Source organism: Ranitomeya imitator, chromosome 1 (assembly GCF_032444005.1).
Source record: "Ranitomeya imitator isolate aRanImi1 chromosome 1, aRanImi1.pri, whole genome shotgun sequence".
NCBI classification, from domain to species: Eukaryota; Metazoa; Chordata; class Amphibia; order Anura; family Dendrobatidae; genus Ranitomeya; species Ranitomeya imitator.
This window is the reverse complement of record NC_091282.1, coordinates 447,586,270-447,609,314: the sequence shown is the minus strand read 5'-3', so window position 1 is coordinate 447,609,314 and position 23,045 is coordinate 447,586,270. Positions and strand designations below refer to the sequence as shown.

Sequence of the window (23,045 nt, the reverse complement as noted above, 5' to 3'; positions counted from 1 at the left end):
TCTTTTTGTGTAGTAAAAGTGGCTGCAGGAAGTTAAATGCACTCGAGAAATCGAAGAACATCGCTCGCACCGTGGTTCCGTCAATCTCCAGAAATGAATGTACACTGTGTAACAGAGAAAGAATAGCATCATCCACCCCCAATCTATGTCGGTAAGCAAACTGAAGGGGATCGATAAAAGCATTGACCCTTGGTCTTAAGTGAGCAAGCACTAATCTTTCCAAGGACTTCATAGCGTGAGATGTTAAGGCTACAGGACGATAGTCATTTAGGGTTGCAGGAGAAGAAGTCTTGGGTACCGGCACCAGACAGGAAGTTTTCCATAACACAGGTACCCTCTGTGTTTGTAGACTTCCATTAAATAGGCGCGTAAAGACAGTACACAGCTGGTCTGCACAAACTTTAAGGACACGTGAGCTGAGTCCATCTGGTCCTGCTGCTTTACCAATGTTAACCCCTTCCCGACCTTTGACGCCACGTAGGCGTCATGAAAGTCGGTGCCATTCCGACCCATGACGCCTATGCGGCGTCATGGAAAGATCGCGTCCCTGCAGATCCGGTGAAAGGGTTAACTCCCATTTCACCCGATCTGCAGGGACAGGGGGAGTGGTAGTTTAGCCCAGGGGGGGTGGCTTCACCCCCTCGTGGCTACGATCGCTCTGATTGGCTGTTGAAAGTGAAACTGCCAATCAGAGCGATTTGTAATATTTCACCCATTATAACGGGTGAAATATTACAATCCAGCCATGGCCGATGCTGAAATATCATCGGCCATGGCTGGAAATACTAGTGTGCCCCCACCCCACCCCTCCGATCGCCCCCCCAGCCCTCCGATCTGGCCGGTACACTGCTCCGGCTCCCTTCCGTCCAGTGCTCCGCTCCCCCCCGTGCTCTTGTCCGCTCCCCCCGTGCTCCAATCACCCCCCCGTGCTCCAATCACCCCCCCCTGCACTCCGATCCACCCTCCCGGTGCTCCGTTCCACCCCCCCGTGCTCCATTCCAGCCCCCCCCGTGCTCCGTTCCACGCCCCCCGTGCTCCGTTCCACCCCTCCCGCACTCCGATTCCCCCCCCCCGTGCTCCGATCCCCCCCCCCCCCGTGGTCCCCCCCCCCCACCCCATCATACTTACCGATCCAGCCGGGGTCCCGTCCGTCTTCTCCCTGGGCGCCGCCATCTTCCAAAATGGCGGGCGCATGCGCAGTGCGCCCGCCGAATCTGCCGGCCGGCAGATTCGTTCCAAAGTGCATTTTGATCACTGAGATATAATCTATCTCAGTGATCAAAATAAAAAAAATAATAAATGACCCCCCCCCTTTGTCACCCCCATAGGTAGGGACAATAAAAAAATAAAGAAATTTTTTTTTCCCACTAATGTTAGAATAGGGTTAGGGTTAGGGTTAGGGGTAGGGTTAGGGTTAGGGGTAGGGTTAGGGCTAGGGTTAGGGTTAGGGCTAGGGGTAGGGGTAGGGCTAGGGTTAGGGTTAGGGCTAGGGTTAGGGTTTCGGTATGTGCACACGTATTCTGGTCCTCTGCGGATTTTTCCGCTGCGGATTTGATAAATCCGCAGTGCTAAACCGCTGCGGATTTATGGCGGATTTACCGCGGTTTTTCTCCGCATTTCACTGCGGTTTTACAACTGCGATTTTCTATTTGAGCAGTTGTAAAACCGCTGCGGAATCCGCACAAAGAAGTGACATGCTGCGGAATGTAAACCGCTGCGTTTCCGTGCAGTTTTCCGCAGCATGGGCACAGCGATTTTTGTTTCCCGTAGGTTTACATTGAACTGTAAACTCATGGGAAACTGCGGCGGATCCGCAGCGTTTTCCGCAGCGTGTGCACATACCTTTAGAATTAGGCTATGTGCACACGGTGCGGATTTGGCTGCGGATTCGCAGCAGTGTTCCATCAGGTTTACAGTACCATGTAAACATATGGAAACCAAATCCGCTGTGCCCATAGTGCAGAAAATACCACGCGGAAACGCTGCGTTGTATTTTCCGCAGCATGTCAATTCTTTGTGCGGATTCCGCAGCGTTTTACACCTGTTCCTCAATAGGAATCCGCAGGTGAAATCCGCACAAAAAACACTGGAAATCCGCGGAAAATCCGCAGGTAAAACGCAGTGCCTTTTACCCGCGGATTTTTCAAAAATGGTGCGAAAATATCTCACACGAATCCGCAACGTGGGCACATAGCCTTAGGGTTAGGGTTGGAATTAGGGTTGTGGTTATGGTTAGGGGTGTGTTGGGGTTAGGGTTGTGGTTAGGGGTGTGTTGCGGTTAGGGTTGTGTTTAGGGTTATGGCTACAGTTGGGATTAGGGTTAGGGGTGTGTTGGGGTTAGTGTTGGAGGTAGAATTGAGGGGTTACCACTGTTTAGGCACATCAGGGGTCTCCAAACGCAACATGGCGCCACCATTGATTCCAGCCAATCTCGTATTCAAAAAGTCAAATGGTGCTCCCTCACTTCCGAGCCCTGACGTGTGCCCAAACAGTGGTTTACCCCCACATATGGGGTACCAGCATACTCAGGACAAACTGCGCAACAATTACTGGGGTCCAATTTCTCCTGTTACCCTTGTGAATCAAAAAAAATGCTTGCTAAAACATAATTTTTGAGGAAAGAAAAATGATTTTTTATTTTCACGGCTCTGCGTTGTAAACGTCTGTGAAGCACTTGGGGGTTCAAAGTGCTCACCACATATCTAGATAAGTTCCTTGGGGGGTCTAATTTCTAAAATGGGGTCACTTGTGGGGGGTTTCTACTGTTTAGGCACATCAGGGGCTCTGCAAACGCAACGTGACGCCCGCAGAGCATTCCATCAAAGTCTGCATTTCAAAACGTCACTACTTCAATTCCAAGCCCCGGCATGTGCCCAAACAGTAGTTTACCCCCACATATGGGGTATCACCATACTCAGGAGAAACTGGACAACAAATATTGGGGTCAAATTTCTCCTGTTACCCTTGGGAAAATTAAAAAATTCTGGGCTAAATAATTATTTTTGAGGAAAGAAAACGTATTTATTATTTTCACGGCTCTGCATTATAAACTTCTATGAAGCGCTTGGGGGTTCAAAGTGCTCACCACACATCTAGATAAGTTCCTTTCGGGGTCTAGTTTCCAAAATGCGGTCACTTGTGGGGGGTTTCTACTGGTAAGCCACATCAGGGGCTCTGCAAACGCAACGTGACGCCCACAGAGCATTCCATCAAAGTCTGCATTTCAAAACGTCACTACTTCACTTCCGAGCCTCGGCATGTGCCCAAACAGTGGTTTACCCCCACATATGGGGTATCAGCGTACTCAGGAGAAACTGGACAACAACTTTTGGGGTCCAGTTTCTTCTGTAACCCTTGGGAAAATAAAAAATTCTGGGCTAAATAATTATTTTTGAGGAAAGAAAACGTATTTATTATTTTCACGGCTCTGCATTATAAACTTCTATGAAGCACTTGGGGGTTCAAAGTGCTCACCACACATCTAGATAAGTTCCTTTGGGGGTCTAGTTTCCAAAATGGGGTCACTTGTGGGGGGTTTCTACTGTTAAGCCACATCAGGGGCTCTGCAAACGCAACGTGACGCCCACAGAGCATTCCATCAAAGTCTGCATTTCAAAACGTCACTACTTCACTTCCGAGCCCCGGCATGTGCCCAAACAGTGATTTACCCCCACATATGGGGTATCAGCGTACTCAGGAGAAACTGGACAACAACTTTTGGGGTCAAATTTCTCCTGTTACCCTTGGGAAAATAAAAAATTGCAGGCTAAAAGATCATTTTTGAGAAAATAATTTTTTTTTTTTTTTCATGGCTCTGCGTTATAAACTTCTGTGAAGCACTTGGGGGTTCAAAGTCCTCACCACACATCTAGATTAGTTCCTTTGGGGGTCTAGTTTCCAAAATGGTGTCATTTCTGGGGGATCTCCAATGTTTAGGCACACAGGGGCTCTCCAAACGTGACATGGTGTCCGCTAATGATTGGAGCTAATTTTCCATTTAAAAAGCCAAATGGCGTGCCATCCCTTCCGAGCCCTGCCGTGCGCCCAAACAGTGGTTTACCCCCACATATTGGGTATCTGCGTACTCAGGACAAACAGGACAACAATATTTGGGGTCCAATTTCTCCTATTATCCTTGGCAAAATAGGAAATTCCAGGCTAAAAAATCATTTTTGAGGAAAGAAAAATTATTTTTTATTTTCATGGCTCTGCGTTATAAACTTCTGTGAAGCACCTGGGGGTTTAAAGTGCTCAATATGCATCTAGATAAGTTCCTTGGGGAGTCTAGTTTCCAAAATGGGGTCACTTGTGGGGGAGCTCCAATGTTTAGGCACACAGGGGCTCTCCAAACGCGACATGGTGTCCGCTAACAATTGGAGCTAATTTTCCATTCAAAAAGTCAAATGGCGCGCCTTCCCTTCCGAGCCCTGCCGAGTGCCCAAACAGTGGTTTACCCCCACATATGAGGTATCGACGTACTCGGGAGAAATTGCCCAACAAATTTTATGATCCATTTTACCCTACTGCCCATGTGAAAATGAAAAAATTGAGGCGAAAAGAATTTTTTTGTGAAAAAAAAGTACTTTTTCATTTTTACAGATCAATTTGTGAAGCACCTGAGGGTTTAAAGTGCTCACTAGGCATCTAAATAAGTTCCTTGGGGGGTCTAGTTTCCAAAATGGGGTCACTTGTGGGGGAGCGCCAATGTTTAGGCACACAGGAGCTCTCCAAACGCGACATGGTGTCCGCTAACGATGGAAATAATTTTTCATTCAAAAAGTCAAATGGCGCTCCTTCCCTTCCGAGCCTTACCATGTGCCCAAACAGTGGTTTACCCCCACATGTGAGGTATTGGTGTACTCAGGAGAAATTGCCCAACACATTTTAGGATCCATTTTATCCTGTTGCCCATGTGAAAATGAAAAAATTGAGGCTAAAATAATGTTTTTGTGAAAAAAAAGTACTTTTTCATTTTTACGGATTAATTTGTGAAGCACCTGGGGGTTCAAAGTGCTCACTATGCATCTAGATAAGTTCCTTGGGGCGTCTAGTTTCCAAAATGGGGTCACTTGTGGGGTAGCTCCAATTTTTAGGCACACGGGGGCTCTCCAAACGTGACATGGTGTCCGCTAAAGAGTGGAGCCAATTTTTGATTCAAAAAGTCAAATGGCGCTCCTTCCCTTCCAAGCCCTGCCGTGCGCCCAAACAGTGGTTTACCCCCACATATGAGGTATCAGCGTACTCAGGACAAATTGGACAACAACTTTCGTGGTTCAGTTTCTCCTTTTACCATTGGGAAAATAAAAAAATTGTTGCTAAAAGATAATTTTTGTGACTAAAAAGTTAAATGTTCATTTTTTCCTTCCATGTTGCTTCTGCTGCTGTGAAGCACCTGAACTGTTAATAAACTTCTTGAATGTGGTTTTGAGTACCTTGAGGGGTGCAGTTTTTAGAATGGTGTCACTTTTGGGTATTTTCAGCCATATAGACCCCTCAAACTGACTTCAAATGTGAGGTGGTCCCTAAAAAAAATGGTTTTGTAAATTTCGTTGTAAAAATGACAAATCGCTGGTCAAATTTTAACCCTTATAACTTCCTAACAAAAAAAAATTTTGTTTCCAAAATTGTGCTGATGTAAAGTAAACATGTGGGAAATGTTATTTATTAACTATTTTGTGTCACATATCTCTCTGGTTTAACAGAATAAAAATTCAAAATGTGAAAATTGCGAAATTTTCAAAATTTTCGCCAAATTTCCGTTTTTATCACAAATAAACGCAGAATTTATTGACCTAAATTTACCACTAACATGAAGCCCAATATGTCACGAAAAAACAATCTCAGAACCGCTAGGATCCGTTGAAGCGTTCCTGAGTTATTACCTCATAAAGGGACACTGGTCAGAATTGCAAAAAACGGCAAGGTCTTTAAGGTCAAAATAGGCTGGGTCATGAAGGGGTTAAGTGACTTAAACTGCCTCCTCACATCATTTTCGGATACTCTAAAATTAGTCTGCTCATCCTCCAATATCGATGTTGCAGAATTTGCACCCAATTCCCATCCACTATCAGTTGGCAGTACACATGTACTGCTAAATCTATTGAAATACTCATTCATCTCATTAGCCTTGTCCATTGTTCCTGGACAATCTTTTGTATTGAAGAATCTGATGAGCATGTGCAAAGCTCATTGTGAAGGGACGGGGAGCAGGCCAGTTGTGACACCACCTATTGTGATAGGTGGATCTTGCATTATCAGCTGTGTATAAAGCTGTTACCTGCCATTGTAATGATGTTTCTGCTGATAAGGAACCTTCCTGACCACTCTTCCTGAAAGAACAGGAAGTATTGGTTCTAAAAAAGCACCAGTGGCAAGTGTGAAAATTACAAGATTATTAATTTTGTTAATTATTCATTTTTCTGATCATGTCCAGAGCATTTCAGGGTCATTTGCATTTGAATTAAATCACAATTGTTTACAGTTATGGACTGGAGGGTTTTTTCGTTTTCATAAATAAAAGGAATCGATTGGCTTATCTTTCAAAGAGCTACGTTACAATACAAGCAGTTTGGGGAGGGTTGATCATCAATTGATCATTTTTATGCTGAATTTTGAAAAAAAATATTACAATATCAGGGGGAAAAAAAACCTTGCGTTTTACCTTCATTTTAGAAAACTGCACCAAAATCACAGAGCGATTCTATTGTGTGAACACGCCCTAAGGATATGTTTTTCCTTCTTTTAGCTGGGCTTAACACTGTTCTTTTGTTCTAGACACATACACCCAAAAATCAGATGGATTAATCATTACCTGCTCATCAAATGGATCTTTGTCTCTAGATCTGCCTCTTGAAAAGCGAATACCTTCATTTGCAGTGACCACAATAGTTGCAAAAATCTCTCCTCCTGAAGGATCTCGGCAAGATTCCTTAACTTCAAATTGTTCAGAGTAAAACGCTGACTGCAAGTTTTCCAGGTTTATGAGATATTTCAGTTTTAAGTCCCTGGCAGTAGCTTTGCATTGGCTAAATTGTTGAATGAAACTTCGGAATCTGTATCTGATTCTCTTGCGGGTCAGAATATGATAGTCTTGGATTTTGGCACGAATGCACTTCGGCAAAAATGTCTTATAGCTGCACAAAAATAAGAGAGCATTAATTTACAATAAAGAATCGGAGATATCTTGTGAATACGAGATTTCAAAGTCCCATTCCACCCAAAACAATTTTTTTTTATAAATCAAATGGTAATTTAAAAACATCTACAAAGTTTGATACCTCTATTCGTGTTATTGTAGTAGACTAAAGTGACCAAAAAATAGAGAGAACAAATACTTAAATTTGTTGTCTCAAGTTGGCTTTACAGGTGTAAAAAGGGAAGCAGGGAAGCAGATTGCTCCCGAATGACTGACAGTTCCGACCGACTGACAGTGTTCTGCTGCTGGCCCAAACTGACCGCTCTCGCATTCTGCTTGCAGAGGCAGCTTTGCATCTATCATTTTGTGGGGCATAGAGCACTAAAGCTTCAGAGCAGCCCTTACAAGTTCTACAGTAAAGAGCTTGTAACCGCTGAGCTGGGTGACTGGCCACCACTGATTGATTGCAGATGGCTAGTAACCTAGGCAATGAAAACTATACAAAATTAAAAATATAATCTAAATTGTAAAGCTGCTTGTATTCTCAAGCCCTTTCCAATTTTATCCATTTAAGAACAACTCTAAATAAAAGGTGTGGACCACAGTAGATAACGCTATTGGACTTTTGTCACTATTCAGAGATTCTTCGTTTATAATGGATGTTACATTAATTATAGACCATAAGATAAAAATGTGTCCTCTGATAGAGTAAATACCTGTGAGCATTGTATATTGCAATTGGGCTTTCCTCTTTTTCACTGGCCAAACGCATCATGTCAAGGACAGCCATACCGAGGCATTCCTCTTGTGTTTCATGTGTTATGGGTACTGTCATCCAGCCATTCAGAAAGTCATCTCGCCACTTTAAATAAAAGAAAAAAAATATATATATATATTTTATCAGAATTTTGGCATTTTTCTATGGAATCTAAACTGAAATAATCAGAAATTATAAACTATATTTATATATTTTACTCATTTATATAGCGCCATTAATTCCACAGCGCTTTACAGCCATTATTAGCACGGTCCCCAATGGGGCTCACAATCTAAATTCCCTACCGGTATGTCTTTGGAGTGTGGGAGGAAATCGGAGAACCCAGAAAAAACCCACGCAAACACAGGGAGAACATACAAACTCATGCAGATGTTGTCCTTGGTGGGATTTGAACCCAGAACCCCAGGGCTGCAAAGCAACAGTGCTAACGACTCAGCCACTGTGCCGCCCTTTGTATTATACAAAAAAAATGGGCACTAAGTCGCCTGCATATAAACAAAACACATACACTCCACTACAAAGTCCCAACTAACCCCCTCGCTTCCTCTTCCGGCCACTGATTGGATGCAGCGGTTACATAGGTTGAAAAAGACCTAGGTCAATCAAGTTCAACCCTCCTCCACCTATTGTTCATTTTGTCACCAATTTAACTATAAGCCACAGCAGCGATGTGTTCGAGCAGGGAGAGCAAGCTAAGAAGTTCATCTGCTCAATGCTAAGCTGTATTTTGTCTGGAAATCTAAGGCCAGTTTTACATATCCAACATTCATGGACTGAACTGCCCATGGGTCTCCAGACCCAAACTCATAATTCTCCCTTCATATATGTTGCTGAGGCTATAGAGTTCAGGTAAGGAGATCCATAGGTGGTCAGACATGTGAAACCAGCCTAAATGTTTTGTTTTTCTGAAACCTCGTTTTCCGGATAATGAAGAATTTCATAAGTGCCAAAAAAAAACAACAACGATGGGCTGTCTCTTACAAAGCTAGACAAGATAGATCTTCCATATGATGCTTTCCACTATAGCCAAGAGGTGAGGATTTTGAACTACTCTCTATTAAATGAAAATACCGCAATAGTGACTTGACTGGTTATTTCCATATTCCCAGCCACCTGAGGCTACTGGCCATGAATAACTGAGATGGACATACCTGTGGAGAAAAACTCTGCACAGAAAAATAATCATCATGAATAGCTTTCTAGAGTCCATTTTAAGGTTTTACAGACCAAGTACAGGCTACATCCCCATTACATAGTAACCGCGAAACAACTGTCTACAAGGAAATGTAATGTCATAATATGGCTGAAATTTGTATCAAGACACACTTTGCTTATTTCTAAATGACGGAAACCAAACATATTATGGATACATACTTACAGTGCTTGCATAAAATGCAACCAAGGAAAAATATACACTTTGATAATTTGGGGGTAAATTATCTCATGGGACAGCCATTTTCTGGTTAACATGTTTGGTAGAAACAGAAATTTAAATATGGAGGATTAGGTTTAAACTGTATCTTTATACAGTCATGATCTTTAAGTCATATGTTTTCATGGTTACTGAACTACAATTATAAGCATTTCATAAGTTTTTACACTTTTCTTGACCAATACATCAAGTATAAAGAGAGGATGAATATTTACAGCTTTGTCACTTATTTTTCAAGACTTCTGAAATTTGCCCAGGCATAAAGAATATCAGCTTCCGGGCCAAATCTTGACTGATGCCAACCCATTCTTAACTAAACAGTCCTTAGAGTTCATCACAATTTCCCTGGTTATGTTTGTTTAGGAGGACTGACCACTGGTTCTCAAATCACATTGAGTTCCGTGGTATTTCTGGTCATGGAGCCAAACTTCCAATTTTACCCTTCGCCATGACAGCACCCACTGGAGAGATAGGGATCCGCCCCAAGGAACAGGAAACCTACAGAGACATAAAAGGGGGCGGTCCCCCTCTCCTCCTCAGTTTAGGTTTCCTGTTCCCAGGGGACAGGATCGCTGGATTCTCCAAGGAAAATCTACAACCATACCTGGGCCTCAAGCATCCGCCTGTGCAGTCTCTGCGGGAACGGCAGGGGATGCGGTCCTGAAGCAGCGTCGGGGGAGACTCCGTTAGACGGCTCCCCCCTCGTCTGGCCGGCATGTGGGATGGCTGGGTCCATAGGGGCTGGCCGACGCGACGCTGCAGGAGTGCGGCCGAAGGAGGCGCCAGACGCGGACCGGCTTATAGGAGGTCTGCGATTTGTGGCTCTGCAGCAGCGGCAGCCGGCACACCGCTCCCAGCTGCAGCCGCCGCACATGCGCGGAGCGGTGGAAGATTCCCCTGGCTAACCCGGAGGTAATGGTATACTTCCGGGTCACTCACACAGCGGTGAGGGGAAGCGTGGTTCGCGCAGGCGCAGTACACAGCTGTGTGGGGCTGAATGAAAGAAAAAAAAAAAAAGAATCCGGATCTTGGCTTATAAAAAGGGGATGGTTGCAAACGCACAGGCGATGCAACATGTTGTCCCCAGGCAAGACGGTGGACGCAGCAGGGGAGCCACCCAGCAGGAGGTCCTCGGATGCCAGCCGCAGAAGCGAAGCCTCAGGTTCCAGATCCAGGAAGGCGCTTCAGCAACCTGATCCGGTACCGTACAGCTTCACTGGGTGAGTGTTAAAACCCCTCTGCCTATAAAGCTGACACTCTTTCCCTCAAATCTTTTTCACCCAGGCCAATAAGAGACAAAAATCTAAGCACAAACAGTGTGCATTATGTGACGAGCCTCTCCCAGATGCCCACCCCAAAAAACTCTGCAACCAGTGTATCACCGAAACAATGCAGAGTCCATCTATGTCAGTTACGGATATACGGGCCATAATTAGGGAAGAGTTGCAGGCCATTACACAGGCCAGTGCACCCCCTAAAAAATCCAGTAAAGACAAGGCTGTATTCAGCTCTGAGTCCGATGAGGAAGGCGTCATCCACTCAGATTCCTCACATTCATCATCCTCTTCCTCCACACAATCTGACATTGGAGGTCGAGCTTGTTTCCCCCTTGATGGGGTTGACAATCTGGTAAAATCCATCAGGAATACGATAGGTTGTGAGGATACAAAAGACGACCAAACTGCACAAGACATCATGTTTGCAGGGTTGGCAGAAAGGAAGAGAAGAGCCTTCCCAGTAATTCCTGCCGTTAAGGCACTAATAAGGAGGGAATGGGAAAAACAGGACCAGAGGGGTTTTCTCCCATCAGCCTCCAAAAGGAAGTACCCCTTTAGTGACGAGGAATTGAATTGAATATATGGACCAAAATTCCTAAAGTGGACGCAGCTGTGGCCTCCACTTCTAAACAGTCAGCCTTACCAGTCGAGGATGCAGGCCTACTTTCTGATCCTCTAGATCGAAAAGCAGAGTCGTCACTGAAAAGGTCATGGGAAGCTTCCACGGGCATATTTAAGCCAACGATTGCCAGCACGTGCACAGCTAGATCCATGCTTGTTTGGATCGACCAGTTAGATCAACAGATTGAGCAGGGGGTCTCCAGAAAAAAATTGCGGGATGCACTGCCATTAATTAGAGGAGCAGCAGCATTCATGGCCGATGCGTCAGCCGACTCTCTACGCCTCGCAGCAAGGTCAGCAGGCCTAGTGAATAATGCCAGACGTGCGTTGTGGATGAAGAGTTGGAAGGGTGATACACATTCGAAAGCTAAGATTTGTGGTATCCCGTGTGAGGGTGAGTTTCTGTTTGGAAAAGCTTTAGATGATATCCTCAAAAAAGCAAAGGAGAGGAAAAAAGCCTTCCCTGACCCCCCGATTCCTTTCTATAGGAAGACCTTTAGGAGAAGACCGTTCGGGAAAAGAACGCAAAATGAAAGACCATCACGGTGGGCCACAAAAGAGGGAAAACAGAGTGGCACTATGTTTAAAGGGCCCCCCTTCCGTAGAGACAACAAATATTAATGTACCAGTTACCCCAGTAGGGGGCAGGTTAAAATTTTTCTTTCCCCAATGGCGAAAGATTACGTCAAATTCCTGGGTTCTGAATATTATTAAAGAAGGAATGAAAATAGAATTCCTCCAAATTCCCCATAATTCTTTTGTTTTAACAGCCCTTTCCTCACCAGTTCAACAAAGGGCTCTTGAACTGGAAATCCAAAATCTCATAGTAAAAAATGTCTTAGTTAGGGTGCCGAAGGGATAAGAGGGTAGAGGGTTCTACTCTCCGTTATTTTTAATCCCTAAACCCGATGGTTCCTTTAGAACAATTATAAATCTTAAAAAACTCAATACGTTTATTAAAAATTATACGTTTAAAATGGAATCTATTAGATCTGCCATTAAACTCCTCTATCCAAATTGTAAAATGGGCGGCATTGATTTAAAAGATGCCTACTACCATCTCCCTATTCACAGCAGATATCAAAAATACTTAAGAGTGGCGGTAACTCTTGAGGGAGAGATTCATCATTTCCAATACACAGCCATGCCCTTTGGTCTCTCCACAGCTCCAAGGATTTTCACCAAAGTTATGTTAGAAGTGATGGCCTACCTCCGCCAAAAAGACACCTTAATCATCCCCTATTTGGATAATTTTTTGGTAGTTGGAAATTCGTCCGTTCAGTGTGCTGAGCGGTTAGCTGACACTGTCTCATCCCTAAAAAACCTGGGCTGGATCATCAACTATGAAAAGTCCAGACTCATCCCACTTTCTCTCCAGACATTCCTAGGTTTCAATTTAGACTCCACAAAACAAAAGTGTCTACTCCCACAAGTAAAGGTATCACTAATAGAGGAGAAAGTAGCGGCGGCCATTCAAAAACCCCAGATGTCCTTGAGGGCAGGAATGTCCTTATTAGGATCCCTTTCCTCCTGTACTCCAGCTGTTCAGTGGGCACAACTTCATACCCGAACACTGCAACACCAGATACTTCGGGAACAGAGGCAATTTTTAGGGCACCTTGAATCAAAAATAACATTATCAGGGAAAGTGTTATCTTCTTTGTCATGGTGGTTGGATAGCAAAAACTTAACGGAAGGTGTCCCTTGGGTGATAACACCATCCCACACGGTAACCACTGATGCTAGTCCCCACGGGTGGGGTGCACACATGGGGGATAAATTCTGCCAGGGAATATGGAATAAGAAGGAGATTTTAGATTCATCAAATTTGAAAGAATTGAAGGCAGTAAACTATGCACTGCGTCAATTTCTCCCACAGTTACGAGGAAACCACGTCAGAGTCTGTTCGGACAACACTACGACAGTGGCGTATTTAAACAAACAAGGCGGCACACGATCAGACGCTCTAATGTCTTCCGCAAAGAATATCTTAACCCTGGCCGAAAATCATCTATTGTCCCTCTCTGCGGTCCACATCAAAGGAGAGAACAATCAACAAGCGGACTTTCTAAGACGACACACTCTACATCAAGGAGAGTGGTGTCTAAATCCTCACATATTCCCCAAAGTGACATTATTATGGGGCAGGCCCCAGATAGACCTGTTTGCTACGGAACAGAACAGACAAGTCCAGAAATTTGCATCTCGGTTCCGTGCAGACCACCCGGACATTCTAGATGCTCTTCAAACACCCTGGCAATTCAAGCTGGCATATGCCTTCCCTCCGATAATTCTGCTTCCACAAGTAATACGGAAGATCAGGGAAGAACAAGCCAGGATAATATTGATCGCACCATTCTGGCCCAAAAGACCATGGTTCTCGTGTCTGCAGTCAATGTCAGGGACAGATCCATGGGTCCTTCCCTCAATCCCAGACCTTCTCTCTCAGGGACCTTTCTTCCACCCTCAGGTGGACAGCCTCCACTTGACGGCCTGGAATTTGAAAGGCAGATACTAAATTCCAGGGGGTTCTCAAAAGGCCTCATTGATACACTCCTGCTTAGCAGGAAACCATCTACAACTAAAATTTATACCAAGATATGGAAAAAGTTTCTTCAGTTCCATACAGGTTCAAACCCCTCTGAAGTTCCAATAAAATCTATCCTAGAGTTTCTACAGAAAGGGAAAGAATTAGGTCTGTCAGTTAACACACTAAAAGTTCAGGTGTCCGCTCTGGGAGCCCTCTATGGCCATAATATTGCGGGTAATAAATGGGTATCCCGATTTATCACGGCTTGTGAGCGAGCTACTCCGGTCCACATACCTAGAATAGCTCCTTGGGACCTAAACCTAGTTCTAGACTCTCTAACGGAACCTCCATTTGAGCCTATAGACACAATATCCCTGAAACACTTATCACTAAAGACAGCCTTCTTAGTAGCCTTAACATCGGCTAGAAGAGTCAGCGACATTCAGGCCTTGTCGATAGATCAACCTTACCTTCTCACATTTCATGACAGACTAGTTTTAAAACCAGACCCCTTATACCTTCCTAAGGTAGCAGGGAAATTCCACAGGTCACAAGAAATACACCTTCCTACTTTCTTTAAAGACCCCTCTACTCCTGAAGAACAAAAATTTCACACTTTAGATGTCAGGAGAATAGTCTTACAATATATTGAAAAAACTAGTAGTTGGAGGCAGAGTAGGGCTCTGTTCATTTCCTTTCAGGGAAGAAGGAAAGGGTATGGAGTCACGAAAGCAACATTGTCCAGGTGGATAAGAGATGCTATCCGGTTGGCCTACTCCATCAAGAATATAGAACCTCCGGAGGGCATTAAAGCACATTCCACTAGAGCCGTGGCTTCCTCCTGGGCCGAAAAAGGGAACGTTCCAATTGAGGACATATGTAAGGCCGCAACCTGGTTGGCTCCTTCCACTTTCTATAATCACTACAGGCTTAATCTTTCATCAGACTCTGACCTACACTTTGGCAGGACTATCCTCAGCACGGTGGTCCCCCCCCTAGGTGTTGGTCTCTGGAAATCTCTCCAGTGGGTGCTGTCATGGCGAAGGGTAAATAGCCGTATTACTTACGGTAATGCTCTTTTAATGAGTCCATGACAGCACCCAGTCACATCCCTCCCTAAATAGATAAAAGCCAATGTAATTACTTCTATGAAGTTTATAACCTGATGATAGGTTGCAATATATGACTAACACTGGCGGTCCTCCGGGTACTCTGAAATTAAACTGAGGAGGAGAGGGGGACCGCCCCCTTTTATGTCTCTGTAGGTTTCCTATTCCTTGGGGCGGATCCCTATCTCTCCAGTGGGTGCTGTCATGGACTCATTAAAAGAGCATTACCGTAAGTAATACGGCTAATTTTGTTCATTGGGTCAGTTAGGCTACGTTCACACTAGCGTTATGCTAGTGTGCGTCGGGTTAGCGTCGGGCGACGCAGCGGCGACGCACGCGTCATGCGCCCCTATATTTAACATGGGGGACGCATGCGTTTTTGTTTGTTGCGTTGTGCGACGCATGCGTCTTTTTTGCCGCAAGCGTCGGACCAAGAAAACGCAACAAGTTGCATTTTTCTTGTGTCCGATTTTCGGCAAAAAACGACGCATGCGTCGCAAAACGCAGCGTTTTTGCGTGCGTTTTGCAGCGTTTTTGCGTGCGTTGTGTCGCCGACGCAGCGGCGCACAACGCTAGTGTGAACGTAGCCTAAGTTATCACTTCCCTTGTGACATGGTGGTCTATCATGCTGGAAAAAGCATTATCAGCAAATTACTCTGGGATTGTTGGTAGAAGTTGCTCTTGAATGATGTCTAGATACCATTCATTATCCGTGGCAGTGTTCTTAGGCACACACGAAGGGTCTCAGGATGCTTTACTGCTTCCATGCCACAGTACTGTTTGCATGTCAAGGCAGTGGACATCTTTTCTTCTTTGTACAATCATTTTTTCAGATTTCCCAGACAGTCTGGTGGGAGCTTCATCAGAGAAAATAACTTTACCACAGTCATCTGCAGTCCATCCCTGTACGTCCTGCAGAACATCAATCTGTCCTTGATCTTTTTCAAGGAGTTTGCCCTTCTTGAACCCAGGCTAGCCTCTAAAAGACTTTGCCTCACAGTACACACAATTTCACTGACACCTGTCTGCTGACGATCCTGAGCAAGTTCTCCTTGGTGTTGAACCAACCCCTTGGCGAATCCTGTCTTGGTACTTGCTGGATTTTCTTGGGTTACCCTGAAGACATTTTTTTTTTTTTTAAGAGCACCAGAAGCACTCTTTCAGAATGGGTTCTTTGTGATTAACCCCTTAATCCCATATGACGTACTATCCCGTCCAGGTGACCTGGGACTTAATTCCCATGGACGGGATAGTACGTCATATGCGATCGGCCGCGCTCACGGGGGGAGCGCGGCCGATCGCGGCCGGGTGTCAGCTGCCTATCGCAGCTGACATCCGGCACTATGTGCCAGGAGCGGTCACGGACCGCTCCCGGCACATTAACCCCCGGCACACCGCGATCAAAGATGATCGCGGTGTGCCGGCGGTGCAGGGAAGCATCGCGCAGGGAGGGGGCTCCCTGCGGGCTTCCCTGAGACGATCGGTACACGGTGATGTGCTCACCGTGTACCGAGCGTCTTCTCCCTGCAGTCCCCGGATCCAAAATGGCCGCCGGGCTGCATCCGGGTCCTGCAGGGAGCACTTCCGGGTCAGGATCAGGCTGCAGCTGCAGCTCTAATCCTGCCCGGCTGTATGTTAGATCACCGATCTAACAGAGTGCTGTGCACACTGTCAGATCGGTGATCTGTGATGTCCCCCCCTGGGACAAAGTGAAAAAGTAAAAAAAAAAATTTCCACACTTGTAAAAAAAAAAATAAAAAAAAAATTCCTAAATAAAGCAGAAAAAAAAAAATATTATTCCCATAAATACATTTCTTTACATAAAAAAAACCAAAAAAAACAATAAAAGTACACATATTTAGTATCGCCGCGTCCGTAACGACCCGACCTATAAAACTGGCCCACTAGTTAACCCCTTCAGTGAACACCGTAAGAAAAAAAAAAAAAAAACGAGCCAAAAAACAACGCTTTATTATCATAACGCTGAACAAAGAGTGGAATAACACGCGATCAAAAAGACGGATATAAATAACCATGTTACCTCTGAAAACGTCATCTTGTCCCGCAAAAAACGAGCCGCCATATAGCATCATAACCAAAAAAATAAAAAAGTTATAGTCCTCTGAATAAAGCGATGCCAAAATAATTATTTTTTCTATAAAATAGCTTTTATCGTATAAAAGCGCCAAAACATAAAAAAAATGATATAAATGAGGTGTCGCTGTAATCGTACTGACCCGAAGAATAAAACTGCTTCATCAATTTTACCAAACGCGGAACGGTATAAACGCCTCCCCCAAAAGAAATTCATGAATAGCTGGTTTTTGGTCATTCTGCCTCACAAAAAAATCGGAATAAAAAGCGATCAAAAACTGTCACGTGTCCGAAAATGTAACCGATAAAAACGTCAACTCGTCCCGCAAAAAACAAGACCTCACATGACTCTGTGGACCAAAATATGGAAAAATTATAGGTCTCAAAATGTGGAGACGCAAAAACTTTTTTGCTATAAAAAGCGTCTTTTAGTGTGTGACGGCTGCCAATCATAAAAATCCGCTAAAAAACTCGCTATAAAAGTAAATCAAACCCCCCTTCATCACCCCCTTAGTTAGGCTAGGTTCACATTGCGTTAATGGGTTAACGCTAACGGACAGCGTTGCACGGCGAAAATGTCACAATTAACGCCGTGCAACGGGTCCGTTAGCACAACCATTGACAGCAATGTGATTTTCAGGTGTAGCGCATCGCTAGAGCGTGCCATTTTCGGCTCGCGCTAGCAAGGTGCCATTCTTTTGTGGCGCGCCTCAGACGCTGCTTGCAGCGTCCGCGGCGCGCCCGAGGTCCGATCCCCGATCTTCCAGAGCGGGGACGTTAACGCGACCACTAAACACGACACCTAAAAAGACATTGTGTTAGCGCAATCCGCTAGTGCTAAACGGATTTCCCTAACGCAATGTGAACCTAGCCTTAGGGAAAAATAATAAAATTAAAAAAAATGTATTTATTTCCATTTTCCGGTTAGGGTTAGGGTTAGGGCTAGGGTTGGGGCTAGGGTTAGGGTTTGGATTACATTTACGGTTGGGATTAGGGTTGGGATTAGAATTAGGGGTGTGTCTGGGTTAGGTGTGTGGTTAGGGTTACAGTTGGGATTAGGGTTAGTGGTGCGTTTGGATTAGGGTTTCATTTATAATTGGGGGGTTTCCACTGTTTAGACACATCAGGGGCTCTCCAAACGCGACATGGCGTCCGATCTCAATTCCAGCCAATTCTGCATTGAAAAAGTAAAACAGTGCTCCTTCACTTCCGAGCTCTCCCGTGCGCCCAAACAGGGGTTTACCCCAACATATGGGGTATCAGCGTACTCGAGACAAATTGGACAACAACTTTTTGGGTCCAAGTTCTCTTGTTATCCTTGGGAAAATAAAAATTTGGGGGGCTAAAAATCATTTTTGTGGGAAAAAAAAGGATTTTTATTTTCACGGCTCTGCGTTGTAAACTGTAGTGAAACACTTGGGGGTTCAAAGTTTTCACAACACATCTAGATAAGTTCCATGGGAGGTCTAGTTTCCAATATGGGGTCACTTGTGGGTGGTTTCTACTGTTTGGGTACATCAGGGGCTCTGCAAATGCAACGTGACGCCTGCAGACCAATCCATCTAAGTCTGCATTCCAAATGGCGCTCCTTCCCTTCCGAGCTCTGCCATGAGCCCAAACAGTGGTTCCCCCCCACATATGGGGTATCAGCGTACTCAGGACAAATTGAACAACAACTTTTGGGGTCCAATTTATTCTGTTACCCTTGTAAAAATACAAAGCTGGGGGCTAAAAAATCATTTTTGTGAAAAAAAAAAGAATTTTTATTTTCACGGGTCTGCGTTATAAACTGTAGTGAAACACTTAGGGGTTCAAAGTTCTCACAACACATCTAGATAAGTTCCATGGGAGGTCTAGTTTCTAATATGGGGTCACTTGTGGGGGGTTTGTACTGTTTGGGTACATCAGGGGCTCTGCAAATGCAACGTGACTCCTGCAGACCAATCCATCTAAGTCTGCATTCCAAATGGCGCTCCTTCCCTTCCGAGCTCTGCCATGCGCCCAAACAGTGGTTCCCCCCCACATATGGGGTATCAGCGTACTCAGGACAAATTGGACAACAACTTTTGGGGTCCAATTTATTATGTTACCCTTGTGAAAATACAAAACTGGGGGCTAAAAAATTTTTGCGAAAAAAAAATAAATTTATTTTAACGGCTCTGCGTTATAAACTGTAGTGAAACACTTGGGGGTTCAAAGCTCTCAAAACACATCTAGATAAGTTCCTTAGAGGGTCTAGTTTCCAAAATGGTGTCACTTGTGGGGGTTTTTAATGTTTAGGCACATCAGGGGCTCTCCAAACCAACATGGCGTCCCATCTTAATTCCAGTCAATTTTGCATTGAAAAGTCAAATGGCGCTCCTTCCCTTCCGAGCTCTGCTATGCACCCAAAAAGTGGTTTACCCCCACATATGGGGTATCGTCGCACTCAGGACAAATTGCACAACAATTTTTGTGGTCTAATTTCTTCTCTTACCCTTGGGAAAATAAAAAATTGGGGGCGAAAAGATCATTTTTGTGAAAAAATAAGATTTTTTATTTTTACGGCTCTGCATTATAAACTTCTGTGAAGCACTTGTTGGGTCAAAGTGCTCACCACACATCTAGATAAGTTCCTTAAGGGGTCTACTTTTCAAAATGGTGTCACTTGTGAGGGGTTCCAATGTTTAGGCACATCAGGGGCTCTCCAAACGCAACATGGCGTCCCATCTCAATTCCAGTCAATTTTGCATTGAAAAGTCAAATGGCGCTCCTTTCCTTCCGAGCTCTGCCATGCGCCCAAACAGTGGTTTACCCCCACATATGGGGTATCGTCGCACTCAGGACAAATTGCACAACAACTTTTGTGGTCTAATTTCTTCTCTTACCCTTGGGAAAATAAAAAATTGGTGGCGAAAAGATTATTTTTGTGAAAAAATATGATTTTTTATTTTTACGGCTCTGCATTATAAACTTCTGTGAAGCACTTGTTGGGTCAAAGTGCTCACCACACCTCTAGATAAGTTCCTTAAGGGGTCTACTTTCCAAAATGGTGTCACTTGTGGGGATTTCAATGTTTAGGCACATCAGGGGCTCTCCAAACGCAACATGGCATCCCATCTCAATTCCAGTCAATTTTGCATTGAAAAGTAAAATGGCGCTCCTTCCCTTCCGAGCTCTGCCATACGCCCAAACAATGGTTTACACCCATATACGGGGTATCAGCGTACTCAGGACAAATTGGCCAACAATTTTTGAGGTTCAATTTCTTCTCTTACTCTTGGGAAAATAAAAAATTGGGGGCGAAAAGATCATTTTTGTGAAAAAATATGATTTTTTATTTTTACGGCTCTGCATTATAAACTTCTGTGAAGCAATTGGTGGGTCAAAGTGGTCACCACACATCTAGATAAGTTCCTTAGGGTGTCTACTTTCCAAAATGGTGTCACTTGTGGGGGGTTTCAATGTTTAGGCACATCAGTGGCTCTCCAAACGCAACATGGTGTCCCATCTCAATTCCTGTCAATTTTGCATTTAAAAGTCAAATGGCGCTCCTTCCCTTCCGAGCTCTGCCATGCGCCCAAACAGTGGTTTACCCCCACATATGGGGTATCAGCGTACTCAGTACAGATTGTACAACAATGTTTGGCATCCATTTTATCCTGTTACCCTTGGTAAAATAAAACAAATTGGAGCTGAAATAAATTTTGTGTGAAAAAAAGTTAAATATTCATTTTTATTTAAACATTCCAAAAATTCCTGTGAAACCCCTGAAGGGTTAATAAACTTCTTGAATGTGGTTTTGAGCACCTTGAGGGGTGCAGTTTTTAGAATGGTGTCACACTTGGGTATTTTCTATCATATAGACCCCTCAAAATGACATCAAATGAGATGTGGTCCCTAAAAAAAAATGGTGTTGTAAAAATGAGAAATTGCTGGTCAACTTTGAACCCTTATAACTCCCTAACAAAAAAAAATTTTGGTTCCAAAATTGTGCTGATGTAAAGGAGACATGTGGGAAATGTTACTTATTAAGTATTTTGCGTGACATATCTCTGTGATTTAAGGGCATAAAAATTTAAAGTTGGAAAATTGCGAAATTTTCAAAATTTTCGCCAAATTTCCGTTTTTTTCACAAATAAACGCAAGTTATATCGAATAAATGTTACTACTAAAATGAAGTACAATATGTCACGAGAAAACAATGTCAGAATCGCCAAGATCCGTTGAAGCGTTCCAGAGTTATAACCTCATAAAGGGACAGTGGTCAGAATTGTAAAAATTGGCCCGGTCATTAACGTGCAAACCACCCTCGGGGCTTAAGGGGTTAACAATTTTCATGGCAAGGAATGTCTTTGCAATTCATCTGATCACTCTTCATAACAATCTGAGTCAACGCAAATTTCCACTATAAAAACTGAAATCTCAAAACTATTGGCCACGACTATATACAGCAAAGCAATAAATCACAGTGCATAAATAAATGTTTAGTCATCGGTCCCACCAACGAAAAAAAAAAAAATTGGAGGTTTTAGTTTTCGATGGTTCATGCGGTGGCAAAAATTTGATGTTAACTTTATCCTGCATGTCAGTGCGATTACAGATATACCAAACCTTATATGTTTTAGTACTTTTTATAATAATAATAATAATAATAATAATAATAATTTTTATTTATATAGCGCCAACATATTCCGCAGCGCTTTACAAATTATGGAGGGGACTTGTACAGACAATAGACATTACAGCATAACAGAAATACAGTTCAAAACAGATACCAGGAGGAATGAGGGCCCTGCTCGCAAGCTTACAAACTATGGGGAAAAGGGGAGACACTTTAAAAAAAAATAAATAAGGCTTAATTTTAATGTAGGTTTAAGGGTGTACATTGTAAAGAAATGGAAATCTATGATGTGCTCAGTTCATAATTTTTACCCTGTCAGACTAACTTGAAAATAACTCGTAAAAGGCCTTTCAGACCTTTGACGTACTCTGTACATCCTGGTGCTTTTGCGCACACAGGAACTGTGCTTGTGCAATCGCCGTTGAGTGTCTAGCTAATATCATATCTGACACCCAACACCGCTCCCGGCAGGTTAACCTCCTAAATGCTGCAATCGATATTAATCGCAGCATTTAGAAGGCAGGCAGAGGGAGGGGGCTTCCTCTGCCCTCAGATCGGCGCCTCCGCGATGTCATCGCAAGGACCAGATCATTCCCATAGTGACCAGATGTTGTCATGATGACATCTGGGTCACTAGAGCATAGTTTAAGGGCTTTATGTCAGTGGAAAACTGACAGTTATAATCCATTGCAATGCTAATGCATTACAATAGTTTGGAACCGCGATCAGGCACATGAAAGTGAAAGTCCCATAAAGGGACTAGGTGAAAAAGTAAAAAAAAAAAAAGTAAAAACAAAATGTTAAATATAAAAAAAAGAAAAAAAATTACAAAATAAAAATAATAAAAATACACATATTTGGAACTGCCAAGTCTGGAACAACCCGCTGCATAAAACAGTCACACTAGTTAACCCCTTCAGCGAGCTTCGTAAAAAAATTAAAAACTGGACAAAATGCTTTATAGCCATACCACCAAAAAAAGTGGAATAAAACGCGATCAAAAAGACAAATGTAAATAAAAATGGTATCTCTGAAAAAAAATCATCTTGTTCCGCAAAAAAAAAAAGCCGCCATACGCTTCCATCAGTGGAATAATAAAGTTATAGCTCTCAGAATAAAGCAAAGCAAAAATAATTATTTTTCTATAAAAGTTTTTGTGTTAAAGCACCAAAACATAAAAAAATATAAATGTGGTATCGCTGTAATCATACTGACTCAAAGAATAAAACTGCCTTGTCAATTTTACCACACATGGAACGACATTTAAAAAACAAAAAAAAACAAAAACAAAAAACAATTCCTGAATTGTTGGTTTTAGTTCTGCCTCCCAAAAATCGGAATAGAAAGTGATCGCAAAATGTTATGTGCCTGAAAATGCTACAACTATAGACATTAACTTCACATAAATCCACAAAAAAAAGCAAGACCCCACTCAGGTCCATCATCTGTTAATTAAAATATAGGGG

General features: G+C 43.5%; 1 protein-coding gene across 2 annotated transcripts in view; it reads right to left on the bottom strand.

Annotated features, from left to right (window-relative positions):
* The window catches only part of JAK2 (Janus kinase 2), a 376,796-nt gene that overhangs the window by 104,768 nt on the left and 248,983 nt on the right, over positions 1-23,045 (bottom strand). For both annotated transcript variants that reach the window (XM_069764276.1, XM_069764285.1), the window contains 2 exons: positions 7,852-7,997; positions 6,812-7,133 (listed from right to left, as the gene is read on the bottom strand). In XM_069764276.1, the coding sequence (XP_069620377.1) occupies positions 6,812-7,133; positions 7,852-7,997 (468 nt within the window). The remainder of the gene's footprint in view (positions 1-6,811; positions 7,134-7,851; positions 7,998-23,045) is intronic.